The sequence below is a fragment of the Tilletiopsis washingtonensis genome (assembly GCF_003144115.1).
Source record: "Tilletiopsis washingtonensis strain MCA 4186 unplaced genomic scaffold FA09scaffold_15, whole genome shotgun sequence".
Taxonomy (NCBI): Eukaryota; Fungi; Basidiomycota; class Exobasidiomycetes; order Entylomatales; genus Tilletiopsis; species Tilletiopsis washingtonensis.
The window spans coordinates 387,322-405,202 of record NW_020312012.1 but is presented as its reverse complement, the minus strand read 5'-3'; the positions used below and the strand labels follow the sequence as shown (position 1 = coordinate 405,202).

The window sequence follows — 17,881 nt, the reverse complement described above, 5'->3', positions numbered from 1 at the left end:
TCCCTCCCTCGTCTCTCGCTCCGCTCCGCTTATCCGTCTTGTATTCCAAATTCGCGCCCTCTGCCAATTCCAACGCTGCAAAGAGGCTCTCTGGTGCCTGGTGAGAGGTATCGTCGGGCGCAGAGGAGCTGCCGGCGGCAGCGGGGCGGGCATGGAAGCGGCTCGGTGCGGGCACGAGGGACGCCTCCTCTCGCGCCGCAAAACCTCCAGCGGCGCTGCTGCTGCTGAAGGCGAGCGGAGCTGCTCCATGCGGCGTGCCCATGCGGGGTTGCTCAGCCGCAGGGTCTTCTGCCTGCGCAGGAGCAGCACACGGCGAGCACGGGCGCAGCGATAGGGAGAGCAGCACGCACGTGCCCTCGTCGCGCGAGATGACACGGGCGGCGCAGCGAGGCGGCAGCGCAGGCGCGACGATTCCGCGGAGGGCGGTGCTGCACCTCACGCTGCGCCTCTGCCGGCCGGCCGCGGCACCTCTGCAGAGACAGCGACAGGCCGGCCTGGCCCTCCGCTCTCGCGTCTGCCTGCCTGGTGCTGCGCCTGCACGCGCCTGGGAACGGGAACGGGAGCGGCACGCGTCTCTCTCTCTCTCGAGCCGGCTGCTGGCCCACCACGCTCTCCTCTCCTTCTTCCTCTCCCTCTCCCTTTCCCGAGGTCTCGCAGCAGGCCGTCTCCGTTCCTTGACGTGCTACTTCCGGCTCGCTGCGCCTTGTCTCTCTCTCTCTCTCCCTGTCCGGCCGCCAGTCCTTCGAGGCGCCGGCCGCATCTCGCTGCTCCGCGACGCTGCTCTTCCTTTCTTCTCGTGTCGCGCGAGCACACCGCACCACGCGCCATCCAGCACGGCCGACTCCATGCGCTGCGCCCGTGACGAGCCATCCGTCACGTTGCCGTAGTGCACCTTCGCCATCCTCGGGCACACCCGTCACCGCCCGCTCCGCCTGGCCGGACCTCCTTCGCACGCACCTCCCAGCGCGCGTCCGCCTGCTCTGCCTGTGCGCGTCGCGGCGCTGCTCCGCAGTGCGAGATGGCCAGCAACGCCGGCGCCATGGTCTCGCCGCAGTTCTCCGTCGCCTCCTCGAGCTCGTCGCCGGCGTACGCATCGAGTAGCGGGCGTCGCGGCGGCGGCGGCAGCAGCTCAGTGGAGGAGCACCAGCGGAGCAGCAGCTCGCACGTCGCTGCTGCAGCTGCCTCCTCTTCCCTGCGCAGCGCATCCTCTTCTTCCCTCGCGGCTGCCGCGCCGAAGAAAGCCTCGCCGTCAGACGTCATCTTTGGCTCGTCTGCCGCTGCTCGTACAGTCGAAGAGCTCGGGCTGCAAGCCGATGCGTCCGTCTCGGCAGGCAGTTCGCAGCAGACGTCTCCCGAGCAAGGCAGCTCTTCGGCCAGTCACTCGGGTCCGGCGACTGTCTTGACAGACGCAGCTGGAGCCCTGCCGGCGGCGAGAGAGGCACTCAAGGAGCCGGGCGTGCGGGAAGTGGAGATTGAGGAGAAGCGAGAGCTGCCGGCCACTTTCGAGGATGCGGACGTGGACGACGTGGTGCTACTGGTCGGTGAGTGGGCGCGCCGGGTCATCTCGAGCGCAAGCTGCCTTGCTGGGATGTGTTCGTGCTGCCCCGTGCCTCGAGGATCTGCAGCTGCAGCTGCGCTGGTCGACGGCACGGCTTTGCGCACTGCCTCTATCCGCTTCGCCTTTGCACTCGCTGACGCTTTGCCTGCAGCGGACATGCTCACGCGGCTCACCTCGCACAACGACCATCTGCCATTGCACCCTTCCGCATTGACGCGCTTCCACTCGCGCGCCACGCCCGGCATCACCATCACCTCGTACCTGCGGCGCATTGCGCGCTACACTTCGCTCGACAAGGCCTGCGCTCTCATCTTGCTCGTCTACATCGACCGCGTCTGCGAGCGCATGGAGGGCTTCACTGTGTGCAGCCTGACCGTGCATCGCTTCACCTGTGCCGCTGTCGTGTGCGCCAGCAAGGCGCTGTGCGATGCGTTCAGCACGAACGGTGAGCGCGCCTCGACCTGCATTGCGGCTTCTTCTTGCTGACTCTCGAGTCAGGCCACTACGCGCGTGTTGGCGGTATCTCGCTCATTGAGCTCAACATGCTGGAGAAGGAGTTCCTCAGCATCATCGACTGGCGTCTGACGGTGAGTCATGGCCTCGTGTGCAAGCGTTGTGCCTGCGCTGATCAGCGCTATCCGACGTGCAGTGCAGCGGTGTGCTGCTGCAGCACTACTACGCCTCTCTCGTGCGCTCGCACGCCTCCTACGTCCTCGCCGAGCCCAAGCCGTCCGAAGTCGTCGCCCCGACGCAGTCCGCCAACGACGTCTCGATGGCCGAGGCCTCGTCGTCGTACGAGAGCAGCAACGGCGGCGGCGACATGGTCGTCGACGAGGCGCCTGCCGCCGGCGTTCAGCGTGCGCCCGAGGAGGAGCGTCACGGCAAGCGACGGCACCACACGTCGCCACCTGCTTACTCGGACGCTTCATCTGGCGCCAGTCCCGATGCTCATGCACGCAAGCGCAGCAGCGACGTCCACGGTGGCGTCTCGGGCGTTGGCTGATAGCGTTTGCGCCGCGCCCGCCACTTCTGCACCTGCCTCTTCGCTGCTCCTTCTCAACTCATCCGTCGCGGTTTCCTCCCTCCTCCTTCATGCTCATCTGTGCTTCCTCGAGACGCCCCACATACACTCGCACGCTCCCGCGACGCCCTTTCTTCTCACCCTACATGCGCTCGGCTTGCCCTTCTCTCCCTCGTCGTTGCATCACGTCTCTTCCCCTGCCGACCACGCACATCTCCGGGCCTGTTGCCTCTCACTCGGTCACGCAATGACAATGAAACTCGGCTTGACGCCTAGCAGCGGTATAGGCACGACGAGGGCGCGCAGGAGGAGGCAGGACTCTGGTAACACGGAGAGGCAGGGCGATGGAACAGGTATGGAGACGGATAGCTGGATGGGTAGTGTGTAGCGCACTGCCCGGCATCAGCTCAGAGCCTGCACGTGGACGTGTGAGCGTGTTGGATGGTGGGCCAATGCAGCCGGGAAGACTCACCGCGATGAGCACGATCGCGACGACGAAGCCGACCACGGCGAGCAGACATGCAGCACGCTTGCCGGCCTTGCGCTGGTACTCGTGAGCGCTCACGAGTTCCCGGTCGGCGGCGCCGGTATGCGTGGCGATGGTCTGCACGTTGTACTCGATGTTGTCTGCACGGAAGCGAGCGTGAGCCTCGGCGTCGATGCAGCAAGAGGCCGCAGCTGCGCTCACCAATCATGCCGCCCTGCTCCTGCACGATCGTGCCCAGATCGCGGAAGATCTCGTTGAGCTCATGGATGCCGCTCTCGATCTCGCGGATCTCGGCCTCGCGCTCGGAGATAAGCGCCTCCTGGAACTCCACCTCGGCCTGCGATGGCCCGACCTGCGCGACCGCCTGCGCCTGAGCCTGCTCTTGTTGCTCGCCTGCCTCTTCCTGTGACTGCGCAGAAGAGTCTGGTGCAGCTGAGGGGTCGGCGACGTTGATGAGAGGCGTCGTCTCGAGGGCTCTGCGGAGCGGTCTGTTCAGCACGAGCTCTTGCCGCTGCTCAGGGGCAGTACTGCTGCCACTCACTTCCGGTTGCCCTCCTGCTTTCTCCGCTCGCCCTCCACAGCCTTACGTCCAGCCTCTGCGCCGCGCAGCTGCGCCTGCTTGAAGCCCTTGAGTGCCGCCTCGAGGTCCGAGCGCAGCTTGTTGAGCGCGATCTTTTGCGCCTGGCCCGAGCAGCGCAGCGCGCCCAGCTGCTTCATGTCCGAGAGCAGCGAGCTCGAGAGCGATTGTGTCGTCGAGGTGAGGTCGGCCCTGCGCATGAGATCGTGCGTGAGATGACTGCAGCACAGACATCAATGCAGCGAGAAGGAGTCACAAGCAGCGACACGTTGCGAGGCAAGCGTGCCGTGCTCAGGCCGCCCCAAAGCGAAGCATCGGCGGCTGGTCTTGGCCTCCACCTGTGCACATCTGACTCACACAGACTTGGTCCAGTCGCGGTCCTTGCCAGCACCCGTGCCTCCGCTCTTGCTCGACAGCTCCACCAGCTTCTCAATGCCCGCGACGTTGGAGTTGAGCTTGAAGATCTGGATGCCCATGCGCTTGGCGAGGCGCTCAAACTCGAGCTCCACCTCGCTGGGCGCACTGCCAGCTGCACCGGCAGCCTCGACGTCGATGGCGGCGTGTGTGCTGTTCGATGCGGCGTTGGATGATGGCGGTGCACGGTAGAGCGGCAGCGGCGTGAAGGAGCCCGAATGGCGAGGTGCGGCGCCGGCTCGCCCCACGGAGCCCGTCAGGCCACCGGCTGCGCCGCCGCGCGAGGGCGAGCCGTGTGCGCCATTGCCGGCGCCGCCGGTGCCGCGCTCGAGATCGTTGAAGGACATGTAAGTGCGCGGAGATGAGCGCCAGGCAGCTGCTGAGAAGGAGTGACGCGGCTGCGAGAGGGTGGAGGATGGATGTGGGGAGAGGCGGAGATCGGCGGCGCGTGCGCTCCTCGGCCAGCCGGCGAGCCAAGCCTCACAGCATGAGCCCCGTGCGGGCGCAGCGCACGTGATCGGCCGGCGCTCGATAATTTGGCCAGCGCTGACCGGCAAGGCTCACCTCAGCTCCACTTCCTTCCTGCCGGCACCGCTCTCGCCCCCTCCGCCGTCGGTCCGCACTGCGGCTCACCTGGGAGATGACCAGGCGGAAGGTGAATCCCAGCATCCCGCCGCATTCCATGTCGCGGCGCTCCGCCCCGGCAGACTCCACCGAGCCCACCTTCGCCGAAGGCTTCATCAATCACAAGGTCGTGTCCAAGGCCGAGCGCCGCGCCATCCACGAGGCAGCGGAGAAGGCGGCGCAGGAGAAGAAGGCCGCCAAGAAAGCTGCAAACCAGGCCAAGATAGACGCAGCTGCGCAGGCGAAAGAGCAGCGCAAGGCGGCAGCAGCCAGAAAAGCCGAGCGAAAGGCGCGCCACGAGGCCGAGGTCAAGGCGGCCCAGGAGCGCAAGGCCGCGAAGCAGGCTGCGGCACCAGCAGGGCCGGCAGCAGCGGGTGCCAAGAAGAAGAGCAAGCAGATCGTCGATACGGCTGAGGGAGAGCGGTCGCGCGAGGAGCGATACCGCGCCCAGCAGGCCCAGCACCGCGCGCCCGCGCCCAAACTGCCGATGCCCAGGAAAGAGGCCAGCTCTGCACCTCGCGCAGCCATGAAGGCCGAGTCAGCATCACGCAAGGCCGACGAGGTGCCTCGCTTCGACGCCGCATTCACCTTTCCAGACGATGCCGGTCCGAGCGCCGCTGGCCCGTCGAGCTCTGCGCGCGTTGCTGCGCCGAAGGAGGAAGAGGCTGAGGAGGAGGAGGGCGAGTGGATGGGCGATGCCTCCTTCACCCTCGACGCGGCGCCGTCGCAGCCGTTCGGCCTCGAGGCGCTCGCCAAGCCCGTCGTGCGCGCGCCGTCGCCGCTGCGCCAGGAGCAGCAGGTGAACGGCCTGCTGCTGCCGGGACACGTGCAGATCGATGCGCCGGCGGCGTCGCCTGAGCGCACGGCAGCGCAGGAGGAAGAGGCGCGCAAGGACGACTTGGCTGCGCAGGGCGAGCTGGGCGACTATGCGCAGCTGGACGACACGTCGGGCAAGGGCCGCTACTACGATGCAGAGGAGAAGGCGGAGCGCCTGGCGCGCGAGGAGTGTCCTGTCTGTGGCGAGCTTGGGCACGACAAGAAGGGCTGCACGCACTCGCAGGTGAGTCGGCTGCCGTGGTGCGGCCGATGGCTGCTGCTGACGCTGCCCTCAGTGCCTCGCTTGCGGAGCGCTGGACGAGCACTCGACGCGCGACTGCCCGCTCGGCGTCGTCTGCTTCCGCTGCGGCAACACTGGCCATCGCTCGCAGAACTGTCCCGTGCCGCGGCGGCATGGCGGCTACCAGTCCTCGTGCGCGCGTTGCGGCTCGCCGCGCCACGTGGAGAAGAACTGCCCGACGCTGTGGCGCATCTACGCGTTCAGCACGAACGGCGAGTGGCGGCGCTTCCGCCGGCGCAAGGCGATGGGTGCGGATGAGAGCGATGGCAATGCGTCGGGCAGCGACATGGCAGTGTCGAGTGGCGAGGATGATGCGGCGCGGAAGAAGCGCGAGCGCAGCCCGGCGCGCGACTGGGACCCAGCGGTGAGTGCGGTCACGCACGGCACTCGGGCCTCCTCGCTGATGTCCTGTCCAGGTGCTGTGGTGCTACAATTGCGCGGCTGCCGGCTCTCACTGGGGCGATGACTGCCCGCTGCCGCGCTGCAACCCGACGCGCTCGTCTGGCGACCCGTCGACGTTCAGCGACTTCCTGTCGCGCTCCGGGCCATTTGGCCAGTACCTGCCCGACGCACCGGATCCGTGGGAGACGTCGTATGGCGACAGTCGCGGCGCAGGCGGCTCCCGCCAGAGCCACCACATGCCGGCGTCGCGGGCCGGTGCTGGCATCGAGTTTTCGGTCGGGCCCGGCGCATCGATGCATTTGGCCGCAGACCCGAGCCGCGGCGCTGCACAGACGGTCGACGACCTCTTCGCCGGCATTCGTCCTGCAGGCCGAGGCCACAGCCGCGCGCGACGCCAGCCCGACCACGGCAGCTCGCGCACAAGCTCGCGCGACGAGCAGGCGTCGAAGCGTCGTCGGCATGAGGAGGCTGAGCGCGACGAGGAGCCTGACTGGTTCGACCGCCACTCGGCGCCGTCTGGCAGCAAGGGCTCGCACGCCGGCCGGCAGGGGCAGTCGCTTGCCGAGCGGCTAGCCTCCGGGAGCAGTCCGCGCAACGGCGGCAGCAGCAGCAAGCGCCCTCGTCGCGACATGGACTCCGACTCGGACTCTGACGACTCGCACTCGCGCTCCGGTCGCTCTGACCGCAAGGGCGGCAAGAAGAGCTCCAAGAACGAGCGCATGCGGCAGCGCAAGGAGCAGAGCGAGCGCGACCGCGCCGCACACCAGGCTCGTGTGGCCGCTGGTGGCGGCAGCAGCGAGCGCATCGACGAGGACGCGCGCCGCGAGCAGAGCCGCCGCGATCGCGAGCGCAACCGCTTGGCCGAGGAGGCACGCTCTCGCCGCGCCGGCCATGAGAACCGCTCGCGCGGCGAGCCCAGCTTCGGGCCGTACTCGCGCGACGACGGCGAGCGCCGTGCGCCGCAGAGCGACAGCCGGGGCTTCCGGCCGCAGTACAACGGTGGCTACTGAGGGGCGGAGCAATGTATCACGATAACTGCGCTGCACACAGACTGAAGTAGCGCGAAGAGGTGTGCATTGGTCATAGCGGGTAACGAAGGGGCGTACAGACGTAGAAGGGAAGGGGTGAGGAACCGACGGTCCCATGAAGAGGCGGCAGAGCCAGGGGATGAAGAGCAGGGGCTAGACGGCAGCCCACGGGAAGGCGCGTTGCGAACAGAGATGGGGATGGCTACGGCCGCGACACTATCCGGGCCGGGCCTCTCTGAGATCCGCGTGGCGGGTGCTTGCGGCATCCGAGCCCGGCTGGAATCGTGCCTTCATAGACGGCCGCGAAGTTCCTAGGCGGAGACGCCGATCTTCTCGCCGATGCGCGCGGCAATGTCGGGGTGCACACGCTTGAAGACGGCGAGCTGGCGCAGCTGGATCTCCTTGCTCTTGCAGCCGCCGAGGTGGCCCGAGACGTTGTTGATGAAGCGCTCCTTGGCGCCGTCGTCGAAGACCTTCTCCCACAGCGCGCGCGGCTGCACAAAGTCGAGGTCGTTGACCTCGCTGAGGAAGTTGCCGATCGACGAGGCGGCAAAGTCGTCGTGCGTCGCGCTGTGCACGACGGGGCGCTTCGTGTACTGCAGCGGCACGACCGTCGACTGGTAGTTGGGGCGCGCGCCCTGGTTGCCGTTCACCGTCATCGCGCCGTCGCGCTGGAAGTTCGCCACCGGCACCAGCGGTGCGTTGACGGGAATCTGCTGGTAGTTGACGCCGAGGCGGTGGCGGTGCGTGTCGGGGTACGAGAAGAGGCGCGACTGCAGCACCGGGTCGGCCGAGGGCTCGATGCCGGGCACGAGGTGGCTCGGCGCGAAGGCGACCTGCTCGATCTCGGCAAAGTAGTTCTCCGGGTTCTTGTTGACGGTGAGCTTGCCGACGGGGCGCAGCGGGTACTCGCTGTGCGGCCAGACCTTGGTCAGGTCGAACACGCTGTGCTCCCACTTCTCGGCCTGTTCCTGCGTCATCGTCTGCAGCGAGACCGTCCACGTCGGGAAGTCGCCGGCCTCGATCTGCTCGAAGAGCTCCTGGTTGTGGATGTCGGGGTTCTCGCCCGCGAGCTTGACACCCTCCTCCTGCGTGTAGTGCTTGAAGCCCGAGTCGCTGCGCAGGTGCCACTGCGCGTAAACCCAGTTGCCCTGCTCGTTGACGAGCTTGAACGTGTGGCCCGAGTAGCCGTGCTGGTGGCGGTGGCCCTTGGGAATGCCGCGGTCGCCCATGAGGATCATGACCTGGTGCACGCTCTCCGGGTTCTGCGACAGGTAGTCCCAGAACATGTCGTTGTCCTTAAGGTGCGTCTGGGGGTCCTGTGGGTCGGAAGTGGTCAGCCAAATGAACGGCGGATCACCAGAGGGCACCCAAAGACACGCCCGGCACCCCAGAACACCCCAAAGCCCTCCTACACCCTCTCAACCCCTTAAAACTAACGCGCTTCTGAGTGTGGATGAAATGAGGACTGTAAAGGAGGAGGAGAGTGAGTAGGGGATGGTGGCGAGGGAGGGAGGCGATCGGGGATGGAGGAGGTGGTGGCGCGCCGGACGCGCCGCGCGCGCGCCACACCTCCGCCTCCGCGCGCGTTCCGCTATTTAACTCACAACTTGGCCGGGTCACGCAGGAAGAAGATGGGCGTGTTGTTGAAGACCCAGTCGTAGTTGCCCTCCTCCGTGCGCAGCTTGACGGAGAAGCCGCGCGGGTCGCGGGCCGTGTCGGCGGAGCCGCTCTCGCCGCCGACGGTCGACCAGCGCACGGTGAGCGGCGTCTTCTTGCCCTGCTCGAGGAACTTGGCGCAGCAGATGTCGCTCACGTCGTGCGTGGCCTCAAAGACACCGTGCGCACCGCCGCCCTTGGCGTGGACGACGCGCTCGGGGATGCGCTCGCGGTCGAAGTGCGCGAGCAGGTCGATGTCTGTGGCGTGCCGTCAGCGCCGAACGCGTCTGACTCTGATGCTGCACTCACGGTGGAAGTCCTGCAGCAGCAGCGGGCCGCCAATGTTTTTCTTGCCGTTCGAGACGCGCTGCGTCTGGTACGGCTCAGGGAAGGGCGCGCCGTTGGACGTCGTGTAGGTGACCTGCGAGAGTAGGTGAGAAGGTGGTCGCGCCGGCTGGCGTCGTGCGCTGCTCACGTTCTCCGGGCCGGCCTTCCAGACAGATGCAGATGGCATGGTGGATGTTTGATGTGTGGTGGGTTTGGTGGGTGGCGATGCGCGAGCGAGAGCAGTGCCGACGAGATTTATATACTCTGCGGCGGGGCGTGGCAAGGACTACTAGACTGCCGGCTGCAAGAGGCGGTAGAAGGCACATGGGCAAAGTGCCCATCTCACCCGCGCGCCGCACGGTGATGAGCGCGCGCATGCGCTGGGCACGCCGCCTGTGTGGCGCCGCGACCGGCGACCGCCTCGGCACTCGGCGAGCGAGGCGGCGCCGCGCGCCCGTGCACCGCTGCAGCCGTGCCGCCGCCGTGCCGTCAGTGCCGCTCCATCATCGCCGCGCCGCCACCGGAAAGCTTCCACCGCCTGCGTCGATGTGCTTCTCCTGTCGCCGCCTCGCCGCAGGAGCGCTCGAGACATTTCCCTCCGCGCTCAGCCAACGTTAGAGCGCGCTCAGCGCGAAAAACAGTGTCAACGGCCTCCGCTCCGAGGAAGGCTGGGCTCATCAGGCGTCCACGCGGCACCCGTCCCTCGCAGCGTGCCCTCGACAGCCGCAGCTCGCCGGCGGCTGTCGCCCGGCAGCATGCCGCTCTGCCGTCCACGCTCGCCTTCTTGCTCGCTCCTGCCCTCGCTTCATTCGCTGCCGCTTGCCTTCCCCGCACTGCAGCGGCAGCAACGGCGAGCGCCCTTGCACGCTTGGACAGCGCCCTCCTCCCATGCATGCATGCACGTGCAGCCTCCTGCAGCTCGACCCCACACTCTTTGCTCGCTGTTGCGCTGCTGGCCTTCCTTTCTGCGCAGCAGCATCTCGCAGACAGCGGCAGTCCGAGCCCACTCTGTTTCACGACCTCTCATCTCGCCCCAGGCACTTGATGGCCAGACGCGCGCCGTGATTGGCTGGCGAGCGAGCATGCACTGAGGCCTGCTTATGTCACCCTCCGAGCCAGAGCGTGTGACCATCCTTCGGCGTTTCGACTCTGGAGCTTGGCGAGCGGCTCGAGCTTTGCCCGTTCTGCTCGGAGGGATGCCCGATGTCACATGCCGACGACAGCGGCGCCGGCGCTTGACGCCATCGGATGGAGCTGCGACAGCGGGTTGTGGTGGCGGCCGATTGCTCAACGCGGCAGAGGCGCGAGAAATGTGTGCGAAGGAGGCGAACCTGGCGTGCCAGCGCGGGTGCTCTGCCTAGCGGGAGCGAGCTGAAGAAGCTCGAAGGCCTGCACCTTGACTGGGCTTGAATATTGAACGTCAAAGAGGGAGCATTGACAGCAAACCTTCGACGGCAGCGGAGGAAGTACAGGGATGGGTGCGAGCTGGACGCGCTTCTAGACCATTCGGATCTCCACCTCTCGCACGGGCCCGGCAGAAGCGAAAGCCGGCCGCGTCGATCTCGCTTGGCGCCAAGTGGAGGCATCCGTTGCAGCTCCGATCCGCCGCCTTGCACCTCTCTCCATCACCCCTCGCTACCCCTAGCAAAGATGGCCACTCTCAAGCCGATCCGCTTCGAGTTCCCCGACGCCACGCTGGAGCGTCTGGCGCGCCGGCTGGACGACGCCCACCTGCCCGACACGCCCATCGTGCCCGACGCCGGCTGGAAGTACGGCACGGAGCTCGGCAAGCTCAAGCAGATTCTTGCCGACTGGAAGAGCGGTGCGCCGGCGCGCTCGGACGGCTCGCACGCCGAGGGTGGAGGCGTGCAGAAGTGGTGGAAGGGCGTGGAGAAGCGCATCAACCGGTGCGTGGCTGGCGGGCAGCGCATGTGCGAGGCAGAGCTTACCTGTGCCATCATAGGCACCCCCACTTCCTCGTCGAGATCGAGGGCATCTCTGTGCACTACCAGATCGCCAAGTCGAAGGATCCGGACGCGGTGCCGCTCATCTTCAGGTGCGTCTGCCGAGCCCTGTCCTCCACTTGCCACGCTGACCAGCCCCGCGCAGCCACGGCTGGCCTGGCGTGAGCACTGCTCCTGCTGCAACTTGCGCTCTTGCTGATTCCTCCACAGTCCTTCTTCGAGGCCGACCTCATTCTCGACCGCCTCTCGGCACAGTCCGACAAGGGCACGTCCTTCCACGTCGTCGTGCCCTCGCTGCCCGGCTACGGCCTCTCCGGCCCGCCGCCGCGCCAGGGCTGGACGCTTCAGGACACGGCGCGAGTCTTTGACACGCTCATGACTGAGGTGCTGGGCTACAAGTCGTATGCTGCTCAGGGCGGCGACTGGGGCTATGCTGTGCGTGCTTTTGATTGGCCCGTCGAACGCCTCGGCGCTCACAACGATGCTCCGACAGGTGACGCGCTTCCTGGCCAACCACCCGGGCTGCAAGGCGTACCACACCAACTTCATCGTGCCCAACCCGCCGATGTACGCCTCGGCCATCATCGCTGCCGAGAAGGTCGGCGCCAAGGGTCTGGCGGCGCGCACTATGCCCTGGCTGTTCTCCGACTTCGAGACGGGCCTCGTCAAGCGCGGCCTGGACTACCTCGACCAGGGCTTCGGCTACTATTCGATCCAGAGCACGAAGCCCGCGTCGCTTGGCTACGGCATGCACGACTCGCCGGTGGCGGTACTCAGGTGCGTCTGTCAGGAACGAGAAGCGCTGAGCTGCAGCTGACGTCGCTCGCGCACAGCTGGTTCCTGGACGTGAGTTTGATGGGCTCTGAAGAAGCGTTGTGCTCACGACCTGCGGTGCCGGTGGCCAAATGCAGAAATTCCAAGGTGAGCCGCGCGGCTGAGCATGCATGCAGCGCTGCCCCTGTTGACTCCCATTCGCTAGGCTGGAGCGACCCGGGCGCTCCTGCGTTCGCACCGAAGAGCAAAGCCGACAGCAGCAGCGGCATCAACGATGAGAATCTCCTGTGAGCCGAGCTGCGCAGGCCAGGCGTAGAGGCGGAGACTGATATGGCTCCACAGAATCAACGTGACGCTTTACTGGCTGTCCGGCACGATGTGAGTGCCGCGGTGCGTCCGACGTAGCATAGCATCTCACTGATGCTTTCCTTCGCTCAGCCACACCTGTAAGCAACGTCCGGCTGACCGCTGCTCTCCCGCCGCTCACGATCGCCGCAGCCTTCCTACCGTACAAGGAGATGGGCGGCCTGATGTACCAGCTCGGCACCGACCGCAAGCTCACTGCGCCTGCGCGTGACAAGCCGTACGGACGTGCGTGATGCATCGCAGAACGCCGGCTCCAGGCCCTGCTAACCCCTCCCACAGACTCGGGCTTCCCGTACGAGCTCGCCGGCTCGCCAAAGGCGTGGATCCCGCGCTGCGGCCTCAATCTCGTCTTCTACCGCACGCACGAGAAGGGAGGACACTTTGCTGCGCTGTGAGAGAATGCCGCCTGCATCTTGTTCGCGGTCTTAGACACTCACGCCTGCCGTTTCTCCAGCGACAACCCGGAGGCGCTCGCAGATGACGTGCGCGACTTCTTCACCGAGTCGTTCCCGAGAGCATGAAGCGAAGACATGCAGGGTGTCATTGGAATATCAGCTGATGTTGAGACAGGCAGAGATCCGTGTGTGAGACCGAGCGAGTCTCTGGCGCCTCGGCGTCCGAGGCAGGGCGGGACGTTCCTGCATCTGTTGCCTTGCACAGCGGCACAAGGCGCGACCCTTGCATGGCAGATGACCTGCGAGAGCGAGCCGCACCCTGATAGACGGGGTATGCAGGTCCCGGCCGGTGGCTTGCTGGCGCACTGTGCTGTCAAGCTGAGGTGCGAGGGGCCAGGGGAGGCGGAATGGTCCGGTTCCCACGCATGCGCGGGCGTCGCGGCGCGCCCACGTGGCGCCAGCGCCCGGCCAAGCACGCAAGGCCGCTGGCGCGAGGGGCGCGGCGCGCGCTCGTCATCCGCGCCGCGCTGCCTGCGCGTGCACGCTATCCGTCGCCTCGAAATGTCGCCATGCCCGAGGATGCAAGAGCAGCTGGCACGCAGAGCAGAGAGCATCTGGCACCTCCGCAGTGTCACACGCTGCACCTTCTCCATTTAGCGCACGCCTGGACATCGAGTTCGCCAGCCACGCCGAGTGCGTGCGCGCTCAGGGCGCCAGGAGCGCACTCCCTTTCGATCGGCTGCGTGTGTGTCGCGCGCGTGCGTGCGAGGGGGAGGTGATAGCACGTCTCTTCCGTAAGGCCGGAGGCCGGCAGCGCTAGCTCGTTGGCGTGCATCAGAAGCATCTTGTGGCCCTCAAGTCGGCCGGTCGGCTGCTCCTCGAAGCACGCCTCGTCTATCACACCACCGCCGCAGGGCCGGCTGCAGCTGTCATGCTTTCCCTCCTGGGTGCATCTTCCGACTCCGATCAGCTGGTTGCAGAGCTGAGAGGGGCCAAGGTGGTCCAAACGATCGCTCCAGTGCTTCGGCGCACCCGGAGCCCCTCCTCCGTCCTGAGCAGGACTTGACTCATAAGGCGAGCGTCGAGCAGCTCTGCCCCCAGGCTCGCGTCTGTCCCTTCCCCTCTCACCTTCGCTTCGCTGCCAAGATGGACTCTCCTGCAGCTCCTCTGTCTCAGGGCGTCGGCTACGGCGTCATCATCGGCCTCGGCGCCTTCTTCGCCATTGTGAGTTGCAAGCTGCAGCAGCCCGCGACACGTCTGACGCGCCTGAGCAGGTCGTCGTCGGCATCTCAGGCTCGCTGCACCGCTTCGGTGGAGTCAAGCAGACGTCGGCCGAGTATGCCATTGCCAGTCGCTCGCTGGGCGTCGGTCTGACGGCCGCCGGTGCCGTCTCGGGCTGGACGTGGTCCGTGACGCTGTGAGTGGATGCCGCGCGTGACGCCTCGCTGCCTCTGTCTGACGCGCTACACAGTCTCTCCTCGTGCACGGTTGCCTACTCGCAAGGTCTCGCTGGCGCTCTGATCTACGGCGCAGGTAACATGTCCCAGGTGGCGCTCTTTTCGCTCATGGCGGTGCGCTTCAAGGCCAAGGTCCCGCAGCTGCACACGCACCTCGAGCTCCTTCACCGCCGCTACGGCCCCGCCGGCCACCTCTCGTTCCTGTTCTTCGCGCTCTCGACGAACATCCTCGTCGTCTCCTCCGTGCTCGTCGGAGCTGCCGCGGCCGTCAACTCGATCACGGACGTCAACATCTACGCGAGCCTCTGGCTGCTGCCGCTCGCGGTCGCGGCCTACACGCTGCGCACCGGCCTGCGTGGCACGATTCTCGCCGACTATCTGCACACCGTCATCATCTTCATCATCCTCTTCGTGCTCTTCATTGTCACGTACAGCACCGGCTCGCAGATCGGCAGCTCGGGCCGCATGTGGCAGCTCTTGCAGGACGCTGCGGCGCGCAACCCGTCGGAGAACTACCAGGGCAGCTACACGACGCTCAAGAGCCGCGGCGCCATCCAGTTCGGCTGGCTCTCGTTCCTCGAGTACACTGGTGTCGTCTTCAACGACGCCTCGTTCCACCAGAAGGGCCTCGCCGCCGGCCCGAGCGCCGTGGTGCCAGGCTACCTCATCGGCTCGCTCTCCTGGTTCTCGATTCCCTGGGCCCTCGCCACGACGGCCGGCCTGGCTGCCCTCGCACTCGAGACGACGTCGACGAGCTTCCCGACCTACCCGCGCCGCATGACGGCCGGCGAGGTCAGCGCCGGCCTGGTGCTGCCGTACGCCGCCAACGCCGTGCTTGGCTCCGGAGGCTCGGCGGCCGTGCTGCTGCTCATGTTCATGTCCTCGACGAGCGCCATCAGCGCACAGCTCATCGCCGTCTCGTCCATCGGCGGCTACGACGTCTACAAGACCTACCTCAAGAAGTCGGCCACGCCGGACGACATCCTCCGCGTGCAGCGCTACGTGGTCGTTGGCTTCACAATCTTCATGGCCGCGTTTGGATCGCTCCTGCATGGCGTTGGCGTGGACCTCGGCCTCCTCTACAACATGTGAGTGGCTGCCCGAGGCGGATGCCTAGTCCTATGCTTACCCTTTGATTGCAGCACCGGTGTCTGGTCGACTGCCGCGCTTCCGCAGATGATCTTCAGCTTCTGGTCCGAGCGCACGCCGAAATGGGTCGCCTTCCCGGGCATCTGGATCAGCTTCGCCGCCGGTCTCGGCACCTGGCTTGGCCTTGCGCGTCGCCTTGAGGGCGGCATCACCATCGCGGCGCTTGGAAGCCAGGACGTCAACGTGAGTTTCTCGAGTGCGGCCTGCTACGTACCCTCGCTCACCTACTGCGCAGATCTACGCCTTCACCGCGGCCATCGCGACCGGCCTGGTGATTTGCACGGTCGGCGTGCTGTTCTTCCCCGGAGACTTCACCTGGCAGTCGCTGTGGGACGCGCGCAACAACGACTCGGCCGACGCCAAGGAGCTCGAAGAGATCGAGAACGACTCGCGCTACAACGCCTCGTCGCTGCGCAAGTGGACCATCCTCGCTGGCATTTCCAGCGGCACGATCTTCGGTGCGTCGCGGACTTGCCTGCATCTGCTGCTGCTTCGCTGACTCCACGCCCCTGCAGTGGTCTTCATGCTCATCTGGCCGCTGAGCCTGTACCGCGACTACATCTTCCCCCGGAGCTTCTTCGGAGGCTGGGTGTGGGTCTCCTTTGCGTGGTCGGTGCTGGCCTTCGTGGCCGTGGGCCTCTACCCGCTCTACGAGGGTATTCCGCTGCTGCGGCTCGTCGGCTCCGGCGTGCTCAACCGGCTGCGCGGCCGGCACTCGCCGACGCCGTCGCCCGCGGCAAGCAGCAGCAGCAGCATCGGCCACGACGAAAAGGTGCCCGTCTCGCCCAGCGGCGAGACAAGCAGCTGAGCGCGCGCCGGGCCTTGCGGCCGTGCCTGCTCGATTTGCTTGTTCTCCGGCCGCTGCTCTTTCTCATTACACTATGTTCTCCTTGTCACACGTAAAAGTCGAATCGAAGCAGCTGAGACATGGCGGCCGCGTGGGCGGCGGAGTGGCGCTGCGGGCGGCGGAGCGGCGCATCGCAGACGGATGCGGCGGAGGCGGCGCTGCTCCCACGCCAACTCTGCGCTGCCGTGCCGTACGTCCGTAAGCCGCAAGATGGGCCGCAGCCGCAGCCTCCGCCCATCGACGAACGTTCCCGGAACCGTCGCATGCGAAGTTGCAGAGCTCGCACGGACGTTGCGAGTTCTTGGAGGAGCTGAGGGTGAAGTGACGCGGCGCCGAGGTGCCGAGCGCAGCGGCTGCGGTGCTGCGCCGCGCCGGCGCCCCTTGCAGAGGCCGGCGTAGTGCGTGCCTGCGCCCGCGCCCTCCTCATCATGAAGGGCTCGCCGCCGCGCTCTCTCGTCATGCGAGCGCCGACAAGCTCGAGCAACACGAGACGGCCTCTGCGGCGGCATGCCTTGTCGATCATGCTCGCGGCCGAGTCGCATGCGTCGGGAGCGCGAGGCGTCGAGATGGGCCTCCGCCGCCGCAAGCAGCGGTTGCGGCGTCGGGCTTCGAGTGAACCCCAGCGAGACCTGCGCGCGGGTCCTTTGTTGTATGTGCGACTACAGCTGGCGGGGCGCGCCGAATACAAGAAATGTGTTGTGGCGCGCGCTGGCGGTGCCGCCGTGCCGAGGGGGCTGCCGCCGCGCCGTGCCGCTTCCGGCATGCGCTTGCGCTGTCTCGGGCACGTCGCCTGTGTGGCCGCTCCGCCGCGCCTCAGAGACACGCCTCGCCCCGCGCAGCGCCGCCTCTTGGCTTGTTCTCAGCCGCCGGCGCCTTGGCTCTCCCGCACCCTCACACCAAGACCCGTACCGTCCACTCCGCAGCCGTTCCGCGAACGCACCGCTCCGCCTCTCGCCTCTCAAGTCTCTCCGTCTCAGTCTCCTTGCGATCCTGGCTGATCGCTCCTTCCTTCTCGACCCATCACTCGCTCTCCTCTCTCCACTCCCTTCCGCGTCCTGCGCGCGCCTCCCATCCCCTCGCCTCGCCCTCACACGTCGCGCTCGCCGCCTCGTCCCGCCTCAGTCCGCGCAGCTGCCGCCCGACCGCAGCAACCTGTCGTTTCTGCGTCAGATCGCTGCACAGCGCTCTTCTCTTTCCCTCTCGCTCGCGTCGCCGGCTCTGCGCTGGCTTCCTTCCTGACCCACACACCCTCGTGAGTCGTGCCGCGCCTTGCGCCAGCGCCGGGCCCACGCTGAGGCGATCATCGCTGCGCAGCCTCCACCACCATGTCCGACACATACTCGGTCTCGTTCACGCCCGATCCGCTGGAGACGGGCACGACGTCGCAGAGCACCTCGAGTGACTCCGCGCCCATGCTCGCGATCCAGGCAGGCCCGTCGTACACGTGCAAGATCGCCACGATCAGGTGGGCGTACTCCGGCCTGAACAGCGCTGCCACGGCGCTGGACATTGGCCTGCAGCAGCTTGACTCCGGTTCCGTGGTGCGCCGCACAAACGCCGCCGGCGGCCGCTTTCACAAGGTGCAGCGCCGCACCGCACTCGCCCAGCGCGATGTCGCGACGGTCAGCATTGCCCTGGCGCAGCCGCTGGAGCGCCAGTCGTACACCTGGAACACGTACGTGGCGCCCGGCGCGTACCGCTGGATCGCCATCGTC

The 17,881-nt window shown here is 66.8% G+C and overlaps 8 protein-coding genes across 8 annotated transcripts; 4 read left to right on the top strand and 4 right to left on the bottom strand.

Annotated features, from left to right (window-relative positions):
* Positions 1–594: 594 nt before the first annotated feature.
* On the top strand, positions 595–2,854 carry FA09DRAFT_330983 (cyclin-domain-containing protein). Its single transcript, XM_025742821.1, has 4 exons — positions 595–1,541; positions 1,710–2,003; positions 2,057–2,145; positions 2,208–2,854. Exons 1-4 carry the CDS (start codon positions 1,019–1,021, stop codon positions 2,559–2,561), a joined length of 1,260 nt encoding a protein of 419 aa, XP_025597202.1. The 5' UTR covers positions 595–1,018; the 3' UTR covers positions 2,562–2,854.
* FA09DRAFT_330982 (t-SNARE) lies at positions 2,805–4,483 on the bottom strand. Its single transcript, XM_025742820.1, has 5 exons — positions 4,001–4,483; positions 3,608–3,835; positions 3,268–3,542; positions 3,052–3,206; positions 2,805–2,993 (listed from the first exon to the last, which is right to left on the bottom strand). The coding sequence occupies exons 1-5, from the start codon at positions 4,402–4,404 to the stop codon at positions 2,982–2,984; spliced, it is 1,074 nt and encodes a 357-aa protein (XP_025597201.1). The 5' UTR covers positions 4,405–4,483; the 3' UTR covers positions 2,805–2,981.
* Positions 4,484–4,625: 142 nt separating this feature from the next.
* Positions 4,626–7,240, top strand: FA09DRAFT_330981 (hypothetical protein). Its single transcript, XM_025742819.1, has 3 exons — positions 4,626–5,741; positions 5,794–6,162; positions 6,215–7,240. The coding sequence occupies exons 1-3, from the start codon at positions 4,740–4,742 to the stop codon at positions 7,208–7,210; spliced, it is 2,367 nt and encodes a 788-aa protein (XP_025597200.1). The 5' UTR covers positions 4,626–4,739; the 3' UTR covers positions 7,211–7,240.
* Positions 7,241–7,539: 299 nt separating this feature from the next.
* Positions 7,540–9,417, bottom strand: FA09DRAFT_320451 (catalase; the record flags this gene model as incomplete). The annotated part of the gene is made up of 5 exons (XM_025740980.1): positions 9,363–9,417; positions 9,197–9,308; positions 8,836–9,145; positions 8,669–8,696; positions 7,540–8,547 (listed from the first exon to the last, which is right to left on the bottom strand). The coding sequence occupies exons 1-5, from the start codon at positions 9,399–9,401 to the stop codon at positions 7,540–7,542; spliced, it is 1,497 nt and encodes a 498-aa protein (XP_025597199.1). The 5' UTR covers positions 9,402–9,417.
* An 83-nt stretch (positions 9,418–9,500) lies between these two features.
* FA09DRAFT_72373 (hypothetical protein) lies at positions 9,501–10,266 on the bottom strand. Its single transcript, XM_025745802.1, has one exon. The coding sequence runs from the start codon at positions 10,106–10,108 to the stop codon at positions 9,704–9,706; it is 405 nt and encodes a 134-aa protein (XP_025597198.1). The 5' UTR covers positions 10,109–10,266; the 3' UTR covers positions 9,501–9,703.
* Positions 10,267–10,825: 559 nt separating this feature from the next.
* FA09DRAFT_330979 (alpha/beta-hydrolase) lies at positions 10,826–12,889 on the top strand. Its single transcript, XM_025742818.1, has 13 exons — positions 10,826–11,121; positions 11,178–11,270; positions 11,324–11,339; positions 11,389–11,613; positions 11,672–11,955; positions 12,012–12,024; positions 12,090–12,099; positions 12,158–12,239; positions 12,295–12,330; positions 12,391–12,398; positions 12,451–12,543; positions 12,598–12,709; positions 12,773–12,889. The coding sequence occupies exons 1-13, from the start codon at positions 10,865–10,867 to the stop codon at positions 12,837–12,839; spliced, it is 1,296 nt and encodes a 431-aa protein (XP_025597197.1). The 5' UTR covers positions 10,826–10,864; the 3' UTR covers positions 12,840–12,889.
* Positions 12,890–13,859: 970 nt separating this feature from the next.
* On the top strand, positions 13,860–16,127 carry FA09DRAFT_343769 (putative DUR3-urea permease; the record flags this gene model as incomplete). Its single annotated transcript, XM_025744616.1, has 6 exons — positions 13,860–13,937; positions 13,988–14,130; positions 14,185–15,258; positions 15,313–15,502; positions 15,555–15,777; positions 15,835–16,127. The coding sequence occupies 6 exons, from the start codon at positions 13,860–13,862 to the stop codon at positions 16,125–16,127; spliced, it is 2,001 nt and encodes a 666-aa protein (XP_025597196.1).
* Positions 16,007–17,421, bottom strand: FA09DRAFT_72254 (hypothetical protein). The gene has a single exon (XM_025745801.1). The coding sequence runs from the start codon at positions 16,927–16,929 to the stop codon at positions 16,213–16,215; it is 717 nt and encodes a 238-aa protein (XP_025597195.1). The 5' UTR covers positions 16,930–17,421; the 3' UTR covers positions 16,007–16,212.
* Between the last annotated feature and the right edge of the window lie 460 nt (positions 17,422–17,881).